We start from the raw sequence: 10,380 nt of genomic DNA, 5'->3' as shown, positions 1-10,380 counted from the left end.
CCGGTCCCGGCTCGGAGGCTGCGGCAGCCCGGAGGGGGCATTTCGTTGTCGCAAAACGAACGAACGAACGAACGAACGAACGAACAACAGTAACAAAAAATAACACCTGGAAGTCCCCAACCCGACCACCACCCCTACAAACGGCACCGAGAGGCCCCCGGCGCGGGGATCCGGCCCCTCTCGGCAGCGGCGCTCCCCAGTGCGTGCCCGCCCCGCCGCAGCGGGGACCGCGCCGTCGGGGCCGCGCCGTCCTGAGGCCGATCCGCGGCGGCGGCGCTTCAGGGGGCGCTTCGGGGAGCGGCCGGGGTCCGGGGTCCGGGTCCGGGTGGATGCTCCGCTCCGCGTCCCCCGCCCGCCCCGCGGCAGGTACTTACGGGAGCGGGCTGCGGGCAGGGCCGGGCCGGAGCCGCTCCGGCGGTGTCCCGGGGCGGCCGGGCTTAAGAGCCCGTCGGCGGCCGCAGGACAATGGCCGGGAGGAGGGGGCCGGGGCGGGAGGCGGGGGCGCTGCCCGGCGGCGGGGAGGGGACGGGGCCGCCCGCCGCCGCTGTCCCCCTCCGGGCGCGCTCGCTCCGCCCCCCCCGGGTCTGGCGTAAAGCTGGCGCCGGGCTAAAAGAAACGGCGAGCTACGGGCGGCCAGGGGCTGGTGGCCGCCGCGCCTCGCCAGCGCACGGCTCGCCGGTGGCGGCGGGAGCGCACGGCCCGCCCCGCCCCGCCATGTCGCTGAGCCCCAAGCACACGACGCCCTTCTCGGTCACCGATATCCTCAGCCCCATGGAGGAGAGCTACAAGAAGTTCGGCGGCATGGACGGCGCGGCCGGGCTGGGCGCGCCGCTGGGGCCCTACCGGCAGCCGCCGGTGCCCGCCGCCGCCGCCGTCCCGCAGCACGTCGTAGCGGGCCCCGCCGGGGCGGCCGCCTACCACATGCCGCACGGCGTGTCCCAGTTCCCGCACGGAGCCGTCGGGGGCTACTGCAACGGCGGCCTGGGCAACGTGGGCGAGCTGCCCGCCTACCCTGAGGGCATGAGGAGCGGCGCGGCGCCGGGCAGCGGCTGGTACGGGGCCGGCGGCGACCCCCGGTACCCCGGCAGTAAGTGCGGGCGCGGGTCGGCAGCGGGCGGGGGCGGCGGGCGGGGGTGGGGGGGAGGGGGGGGGAGGGGGCGCTGCCCCCCGACGGGGCGGCCGCCGGCCCTGAGCCGCGCATCCCGCCCAGTCTCCAGGTTCATGGGCCCGTCGGCGGGAATGAACGTGGCCGGGATGGGCGGCCTGAGCGGCATCGCCGAGGGCGCCAAGGCCATGGTGCCGCTGCACGCGGCCCCGCGAAGGAAGAGGAGGGTGCTCTTCTCCCAGGCGCAGGTCTACGAGCTGGAGCGGCGCTTCAAGCAGCAGAAGTACCTGTCGGCGCCCGAGCGGGAGCACCTGGCCAGCCTCATCCACCTGACACCCACGCAGGTGAAGATCTGGTTCCAGAACCACCGCTACAAGATGAAGCGCCAGGCCAAGGACAAGGCGGCAGCCCAGCAGCTGCACCCCGACGGCGCCGGCGGCCTCTGCCAGCAGCACTCGCCGCGCCGTGTCGCCGTGCCCGTGCTGGTGAAGGACGGCAAGCCCTGCCCGCCGCCGGGCAGCGGCACCCCGGCCCCCGGGCAGCCCGCGTCCGCGCCCCCGGGCGGCTCCGGCGGGGCGCTGCCCGCCGCCGCCGCCCACCCGCACCCCGGCTCCCTGGGGCAGGCGGCCGACCTGGAGGAGCTCTCACCCAGCCCGCCGGCGCTGCACGGCCAGGTGCCCCCCCTGGCCCCCATGGACTCGGCCGGCGTCGACTATAGCGGCAGCATGGTCAGCCCCAACCTGCTCTACGGCAGGACGTGGTAATCGCCCCCGTGCCGCCCCCGGCATCGCCCCTGCGCCCCGGGACCGGGCCCCGACGGCGCCCCCGGGTCGCCGCCTCCCGATCTCGTACGGGCCCCCCGCCCCTACCTCCCTTCCCCTCCCCACCCCACCCCGGCCCTGTTGTTTTTTAGATTCTCTGGGGCTTGGCAGACTTGGGCTTCACCCGGAGGCGGGCGGCGGAGCGGGCACGGCCGGGGGTGTGCGCGGCTGCCCGCTGGTCCCGTGTGCGCGGCGCCGTGCCTCGGCGGAGCGGCCCCGATGTGGTGGGCGGGCGGCAGCAGGCGGCGAGGGGTCTCCGAGCCCCGCTCCCGGCCCGGTCCCGCTCTGAAGGCCAAAGCAAACCGCGCCCGGGGGCCAGAGCCGCTGTGCTTATACCTTACAGACCCATTGACCGCCAACAATAAATCCTCTGAAGTGCAACTTATCTCGGCAGAATTAATTTTATAAGGGTGCCCCTGAAGTGCAATTTCATCATTATTTGATTGAAGGTAAATGGAATTGTTACTCGAGGCCGAGGAGACGGCGGGCAGTGCGAGCAGCCGCTGCCTTTGGAGGACGGGGCGCGCCGGGCCGCGGCCGCTCGCAGCCAGGGGACAAAGCGCGGCAGGCCCGCAGCGGCGGGGGTGTGCAGGCTGAAAGCTTTGGAGCTTCGCTGCCCGGATCGCAGGGGAGAAACCTTTCCTCGTTATTAGGACGGCTCGGTAGCGGTGCGCGGGCAGGCTCCGGGCCTCCGTCGGGAGCCGGGGCTGCAGAGCCGCGGAGCCGCCGCAGGTCCCCGCCGGGCCCGGGCTGCCTGAGACACCCGACGGGACGGGACCCGATGGGACGGGACGGGGCCGCGCCTGCCCCGAAGGCGCGCCGAGAAGCGCAGCTCGGAAGTTTCCGCCGGTTTTTTTTTTTTTTTTTTTTTCCTTTTTCTTCATTTTTTCCCTTTTAATTTTTTCCTTTCCCCCCCCCCCTTTTTTTTTAATGTTCCTTTTTGCTTTCTCCTCCGTTTTTTTTTCTTTCTTTCTTTTTCTGCTCTCTCTGCTTTTACCAATAAAAGGAAACGTTCTGAGGAGTTCGCTGCTTCGTTCCCGGCGCCCGCCCGCGGCCCCCGCCGCCAGCTCTGTCCCTGCCGCCCGCTCCCGGACCGCGGCCGCCCCCGCTCTGCGCCGCGCACCCGATTGCGTGGCGCCCTACCCCGGGCCCAGGGAGCCGCACGGGGTCCTGTTGGTCACGGAGCGATTCTGGGCCGGAAAAAAAAAAAAAAAAAAAAAAAGGATTTCAGGCCGGGGCATCTCTGCCAGCGGCAGCGGCCCGGAGCCCACCAGGGCGCTGCCCTCCGAAACCTGCTCCCGGGGGGCGGAGGGCCGAGCAGAGGGACCCCACCTCACCCCACCGCGAGTGCATCCCTCCCTGACAGGGCTCCCCCGGCATGGAGAGCTGGGGGGTGCAGCCCGGGTCCTTCCCCAGGGGCAGGAGCATCCTCTCCTGTGACCAGCCTCGCTCCCGGCCGTCGCCTTTGCATGAACATTGGCATTTGCCACTGGTTTTGTACCGCTCAAGGAGCAAAATTTATTTTTGAGACCCAAAGGTTTGCAGAGAAGGAGGCTGCTGTGAGCATTTTCCAGCTCCAGGGAGGACAGCAACTCTTTGCATTACAATGAAGGATTCCACTCCACCCTCAATCACTTGAAAATAATGAATCCAGTTTTGTGATTTCTTCCTCCCAAGGTTACAACGGTTTGGGATTTTTCCTCAGTGCTGGTGATCAACATCTCGGCCCACAGAGGAAGAAACTGAAAACTACTCCCAGAAGATGGCTAAAGAAGCACCCTTTTATTGCACCTCTGGGGGCAAAACTTCCACATTTACTGGTAGATACGATACGCGTGTTTAATGAAAAAACGTTGGGTGGCACAAACAAGAGAGAGGTTATCAGCTTTAACCTGCTCACCTTACCTGGATGCTCTACTGTTAGCAGAAAGCTCCTGAGTTTTTGAATAAACAAAGGTTTTACAAACTATTGCGGAGGCTGCATGCAATTATTTTTTTTTTGAGTAAATAACATGAAATGTATGCACATATACAAAGATACAAAAGTATTCTGGAGGGGGAAGGAAATAAACCACTCAATACAGCTTAGAATTTCAAAAGCCACTTTATAAAGCAAATAAAAATATTTACTGATTTGGTACACTCACATGGAAAACCCCTAGAAAGAATACTAAAAATGAATGGAAACTGCATACTTGGGAGCGATTTTAAATTATCTATCAAAACAAACAAATACACCTTCCGTGCTTGTTTATGTTACAATAACAAAGTCAAAAACAGGCACAAGTTGTAAAAGTTGAAATGTTTTATCTTTAAAGTCCAAAAATCTCTTCTTTTTGTGAGAAATTCAAAGAAGCATCTTACAAGGAATACTGATGGATGTGTCTTTAAACATCGTGCTCACGCGGACTGCCTGCTTTGTCTTCCTGGAGTTAGTAAAATCTGATTTCTGTGCATTCTTCAAAACTCCGTGTCTGGTTTCAGGCTCTTATGTGTGAAGTAAAGGATGTTTGGAGTTCAAATTGACAGGCATAGCTAAGCACAGCTTGTACATGTAATAAAGACAACACAGCACTCCTACCTCATCAAATGTCTCACAAGCAAATTAGCAAATCTAGTTTACTCGTATTTTGCAATACACTATTTCAAAGCAACCAGCCCCCTGCCCTTCAAAGTAATCAGTTCAGTAAGAAATGTGCACGTTTAAAACGAGTATCATAGTTTAAAAACTACAGGGATGTTTAAGGATTCCATTCCCCCCCCCCCCCCCCCAATTAATAAAAGAACAAAAACAGACATTTTCTATACTTAAAAAAAAAAAGTCAAGAGCTAATTCCAGCTGTATCTTCCTGAGGGAGGTGGCAGCGGGTAGGGCCTCCCGGGGCCATATGCCTACAAACAAACAAAAGCAAGCATTTATTTTTTGGATTAACATCATAGTAAACAAGTTAGCTGAGCTTCAGGCGCCATACAAAAATGAAACAATGCATCCTTTACACAGAAAGGTACCGCTGATGGAGCTGACCATCTTTTCACAGCATTTCCAGACACTCTCCTGAAAGCACGAGCTTTAACTTCCACTAAAGGAGAGCAGCTCTGGACAGCACCAACCCCACACTTACATCAGTGCTGCGGGAGCAGCATGGTTTCTAAGAAATAAAACCATCCATCACAAGACAGCACCGAGGACAGGCTCCTTCCAAGCTACACCACTGAATACTCCTGGCTTTTAGCAATACTGGGAAAAAAAGGTACAAAAAGGAAAAAAAAAAAAAAAAAACACATACAAAAACCACAACTGATGGGCAGATCTGAAATGCCAATTTTTAAATCCTACAGAAACGTGGGTTTTGCAGTATATGCACTTTTTCTTTACAAAGACTAACGGTCTATGTGTAATTTTTCTGAACTAAATTACCAGTGATGCCTGTATGCTGTTAGCAGGATTAGGCAGGTTTATTTTTATTCTTTTGTAGAGAAAAAAAAAAATCCCTTGACTACTCATTTTTTGTTTTAGTTATAAGCAATCCTATGCTAAAACAAGTCAGACGTTATTACTGATAGGTATCTTTACAAAAAAAAATAAACGTTTTTTGTTAGAGAAGCAGCATTTTTTAGCACTCACTCCTTACATTCTAGGTGGATTATCCCAAAATGTCACAATGGAAATTACTGCACTTAAGATACATTTTTCTATTTAAATTTAGATCTGACAGTGATCTGATTTACAACTATCCAGCGTAAAAAACTGTTGGAAAAATTCATAAAAAAAAAAAGATGTCCCCTTGAAAACACTTCAAATAAATTTAAAAACCTGATCTGTTGCAGAGACTAGAAAGTTCGTTCTGCTGACAACAGCTATAGGGTCTTTTTTTTTTCTGAGGGTAGGACATGGTGGGATGGGGCATGGCCAGGGGTGGCGAGGAGGGCTTCACTCCCTGCTTTAGAAGAGAAATCCATCTTCACTCTGCCCAGCCCTATGGGGACACAGAGACAACCGCTGAAACTGGCAAGACAGCGAGCAAACCAGTGACAGCAGGGTGAGCTGCAGCATGTTTGCATCAGGCAATCAAAAAGGACTTTCTCAAATGGAAACAATTTTTTACACCCCATTCTTAACAGAATCTCAGAAGAGAATCACAGAAGATATTGCTTCCACTCACAGGAAGATTGTCCATTTGGTTTTAATTGTAATCAATTAAAAACCAAGGAGACTGTAACCCTTGAATAATCCTTGCAGTTGCATGAGCAGCAGAGATCCCTGCCAGCATGTGCACAGAAGTGCAGCATAGGAGTGCTTGTACCAGCTACACAAGGAATTTATCTGGACACTCAGTTATGTATTATTGCGGACTAAAATCACGATGTCAAACATCTGAGCGACACGATCGGATTTATTCTTTATTTCTCTGGAACACCTTGAAGGCACCAATAAACACATACTACCACTGAGCAGCCTATATCCATGGCAGTCGCATTAATTTTGTAAGCACTTTGTAGCAGTGCGTTTATTAACCTCTTCAGGCAATGGTCTGTATGCTGTAAAAAAGAATTCAGAGGTGAAAGGGACCAAAGATAATTATTTATGCTGCTATGTGTCACCACTTCCACTTGAATCCCTTTTCAAGGCTTTAAAGCTTTGAAATTTACAGGCAGCAATGCCAGATTCAATTATTGGTTTTGCACCCTAAACCCTTTCAGGTAGCTTCTAATTTTACTCCATTGCTGTCAGCCCCAAGGAAATACCGACAGCTGAAAGTTAGTTTTAAAATAACATAAAAAGTACTAGCAACAAAAATTAAAAAGGAGATCGAAAGCAGCTGGAAAGCAACATAATTGCTATTTATTTATTTATTTATTAAGGAAGCAAATTCACTTGGCCAGAAATACTTTTCCTTAATAACCATCACACCACAAATACAAATAAAACCATGCAGCTGTAACTTCAAAATACAATCCAGCAGATGCATCCCATGGGCAGAGCTACAGCATTACCAGCATCATGCTTCCTACTTAATCATTCGGGTGGTTAGCCCCTAGAGAGCTGTGTGGGTGGAAGCTGCATGCCACAGCCAGCTTGGTCAGTCCCGTGGGCTGCAGATGCCCCGAGGTTTCTGCTGCAAGATGCCCTTCCAGGCGGGACCAGCCAGGTGCCCTCCCCATGCCCATGCTGCAAACCTTCCTCTAAGGCAATTCCTGTTCACTTTTGCCTTGCCCAGCTGCAACCATTATTGACAAAGATTTAAGGTCAGAAACAAACTAGCTTCAGTGCTGATTTCTTTCCCAAAAATACCCACCTACTCTACTTAGGATGAAGAAGCAGGGTGGTATGTTGTAGCAGACAGACTTTTCAAGTGCCTGTTTTCCAGCCCTGATTAAATACCACTTGGAATCCACCAGCGTAATCCTCCCTTCATTTTTCTACAGTATTACAGCAGCCTCTATTAGGTATTAAAGCAATTATGCATTTATTTCTTTGTCTCCGGTGTTTTGACTAAACCAAGGTAACTCAAAAAGAAAGATTTCTGAAAACTGATTCTCTCAATATACCTTATCCAAATTTCAAATATTCTGAGAAAAACTGCTGGGGGCAAGTTGGGCAACACAACCAGGATTCAACCCCTGCCTAGAGCACCATTTCCCCACTAAAGCTGAGTGATCATAACCCACCCTGCCTAATTTTGCTTACAGCAAGAGGAAGGATTTGAACTGCCAATACCTCCCCAGCATACTTGAAGCAAGAGCGCATGGTATACTTGCCTCTCGTTTCCCGCTGCAACACCAGTATCACAACTGAATGAGCAAGAGACAAGCCTTACTCCAGTCTTAAAAGCCTCCCTGGCACTAAAAATGCTTCAGGCTAGGAGCTGGGGAGGGGAGAAGGAGGGAATCTCACTGCTGCTAACAAGGGCCGAGCGGAAAAAGAGTTTAAGAGTTGGGAGCACCAGGGCAGGCTGATTGCTGGCTATAGATCTTTTCAGTGGCAACATGTAATCCGGCAGCCAGCACACAATGCTGAGGATGGTATTAGCGGCTCGCAGGCTGCTTCTGCTGGGCTGCCATGCTGACGAGCTGCACCAGACACAGAAGCACATGGCAATGTGTAGAAAGCTTCCTCGGCAAAGCCTAAGGCTCTTCTGCTACAAACTGGGTTCGACAGTACCTGTCTTTTTACATTAGCTGCCTTACAAAACCCAGACTGTAACAATGTCATGGTGCAAAAGTGGTGGTGATGGATCATGCTACTTGAGTCTCCCAGTCAGAAAATAAAAGTACAAACGAAGTGGACAACGAATCAAAAGTGGTAAAAATGTTGTAAGACTTCAGTGTGCTGTGTGACACTGTTTTAAATGTATTGTGCTTGCAGCCCATGCTGCATAAGCAATAGAGACTGGGATGTTATCCAACACACACTGCAGGACAGAATTTAGACCTACATGAAAATCACTATATGCTTCCAGTAGCATGGAAAAATAGGAGAAAACTTGAGAAATCAAACACCAGATCTGACTCTGCATCATACTGCATAACACGTTTGCAGACTGGGATGATGAAAAACAAAACTACGATCACATAACTAAAAAGTGACTTGTCTGGAGCACGTTTACGAGAGGTAGCCAAAGAACCAGGCCCCAACAGAAAGCAAATTTTGCATTGCTTGTGCCTCAGTTTACATATAAAGACTGGGAAATAGTGCTGTAAGCAAGCAGCTGAGTGCTCTTCTTTCTCTTCCCTTGCTACTGGTCAGTGACCTTCCCACAGCTGAGTAATAGTTCTGATTTACAAAAGCATCAACAGAATATGAAGTTTAATATAAATAACTGAAATTTATTTAAAACTAGAAAATAGCATGGTAATACCCAAGTTTCTAGCACACACGTATATGCAAATTATGCTTTTACTGGGAACACACAAACACACACAAGAAATATCATATAAGCAAAACAAGCTGCTGCTTTTAAGTATTTTCATTCTGTTGCGTTTTCAGGAACTGATGACAGAGCTACCTATAATTTTGGCTGAGGTTCTCCTACTGTGTTTGCTTGTTTTCATTTAACCACACAAAGCTATTTTCATGTGTACTCTCACAGTCATGTTTATCTCTCTGGCTAGCAGAGTCTAACATTTAAACAGTTTTTCAAAAAAGATAAAGCCAACTTGTATTTTCTCAAGCAGCAAGAGGTGTATGATTTGGTAACACGCTTGATCTGGTTTTAATGAAAAGCAGCGGCAGCACAACGATGGCATGGGCCTTTTGCCACAAGCACCCGCAGAGGGGCCGGACAAGGAGGGGAAGCTTATTTGTCAGTTCTTGCACTGGTGACACAGCTGCCAGACTAAAACCAGCTCAGGAAGGCCCACCTATGCTGCACTCGCACCCTTCCGCCACACAGCATGGAAGTGTTAGAGCAAAACAAGGAAAAAACAGCCAACATTTTCATACCTGTCTTCCCCTGTCCATTCGATCTTCAGGTCTCTGCGGGTAACTCATTGGTCCGCCCAGCCCTTGGTACTGACCTGGCTGGTACTGACTTTGGGATGGCAGCATGCGGTTCCAGGCAAGCAGAGGGGCAGCCCCAGCAGTTCTGTAAGAAAGAAAAACACTGCAGCATGAGCTTAACTTGCAGAGTTAGTTTTGTACTACAAAATCTAAATTTCTACGTCCTAGTTTGATGCATGCTGCCATTTGCCTCAGAGTTGAACTCTGTCACATCCAACCACGCCTGCAGTGGTACTGCAGATGGCCACATCATTGGAGACAAAAAGGGAAAAAAAAAAATTCTGAGGTTCTCTTACAGAATGGCCACATTTACTCACTGCTTCCTTCACCACAGCTCATAAGTTAGAGAACCATGCATTACCATGAGCAGCAAACTCAATTTTAGAACCCAGATATTTTTCAAATTCCTTGAAAGGATTCTGTCCATCTTTTATTTTAGAGGCAAATTTGCCAGATCATCTGCAGTGATCTTGAATGTCGATTAAAACTCCGATATCATCAAGTTAGCTAAACGTAACACACCATCCAAAGAGTAAACATGTGCAATACAGGAGAATGAGGCTTTCTTTTCTAAATGTCCAGACTCTTTCTGGGAGTCCATTCTTTCTAGTTAATTGCAGGTTGCAAATGAATTCTTACTGCGAGTATTCTGAATCTAGGGTAGGGGCCTTGGCTGCTTTTTCCCATCCATTATTCTGCTCAATATGTCAGAAGGTCTGATCGGGAAGAAACCTTTTCAAGTTCTATTGATGCCGTTTTCAATTGACCATGGTGACCTAGCAACATAAGCACTAATTGGCATGGACTGACTGACATTTGGTGTACAGTTTATATGGGAACGCAAATTCAACATCCATTATAACCTAGTTTGCCATCCCAGATTACTAACAGCAAGAAATGTTTTAATTGTCTTCAAGTACCTATTCTAACATTACAATTATAAAGCAACAGGT

The 10,380-nt window shown here is 51.2% G+C and overlaps 2 protein-coding genes across 2 annotated transcripts in view; one reads left to right on the top strand and one right to left on the bottom strand.

The window, feature by feature from the left end:
• The first annotated feature begins 714 nt into the window (after positions 1-714).
• Positions 715-2,791, top strand: NKX2-4 (NK2 homeobox 4). The gene is made up of 2 exons (XM_035322791.1): positions 715-1,087; positions 1,211-2,791. Exons 1-2 carry the CDS (start codon positions 715-717, stop codon positions 1,867-1,869), a joined length of 1,032 nt encoding a protein of 343 aa, XP_035178682.1. The 3' UTR covers positions 1,870-2,791.
• A 1,220-nt stretch (positions 2,792-4,011) lies between these two features.
• XRN2 (5'-3' exoribonuclease 2) overlaps positions 4,012-10,380 on the bottom strand; it is a 50,568-nt gene continuing 44,199 nt past the window's right edge. The window contains exons 29-30 of the mRNA XM_035321658.1: positions 9,371-9,512; positions 4,012-4,818 (exon numbers count right to left, since the gene is read on the bottom strand). Of these exons, the coding sequence (XP_035177549.1) occupies positions 4,756-4,818; positions 9,371-9,512 (205 nt within the window). The 3' untranslated portion in view covers positions 4,012-4,755. The remainder of the gene's footprint in view (positions 4,819-9,370; positions 9,513-10,380) is intronic.

The sequence above is a fragment of the Oxyura jamaicensis genome, chromosome 3 (genome assembly GCF_011077185.1).
Source record: "Oxyura jamaicensis isolate SHBP4307 breed ruddy duck chromosome 3, BPBGC_Ojam_1.0, whole genome shotgun sequence".
In the NCBI taxonomy this organism is placed as follows: Eukaryota; Metazoa; Chordata; class Aves; order Anseriformes; family Anatidae; genus Oxyura; species Oxyura jamaicensis.
Note: the sequence above shows the minus strand (reverse complement) of the source record. Positions and strands in the feature narration are given on the sequence as shown.

Bases quoted from the DNA above. Each gene is read 5' to 3' on its own strand.
- NKX2-4 (XM_035322791.1), top strand. From the start codon at position 715: ATGTCGCTGAGCCCCAAGCACACGACGCCCTTCTCGGTCACCGATATC. The intron at 1,088-1,210 runs GTAAGTGCGGGC...CATCCCGCCCAG, and splicing joins CGACCCCCGGTACCCCGGCA to TCTCCAGGTTCATGGGCCCG.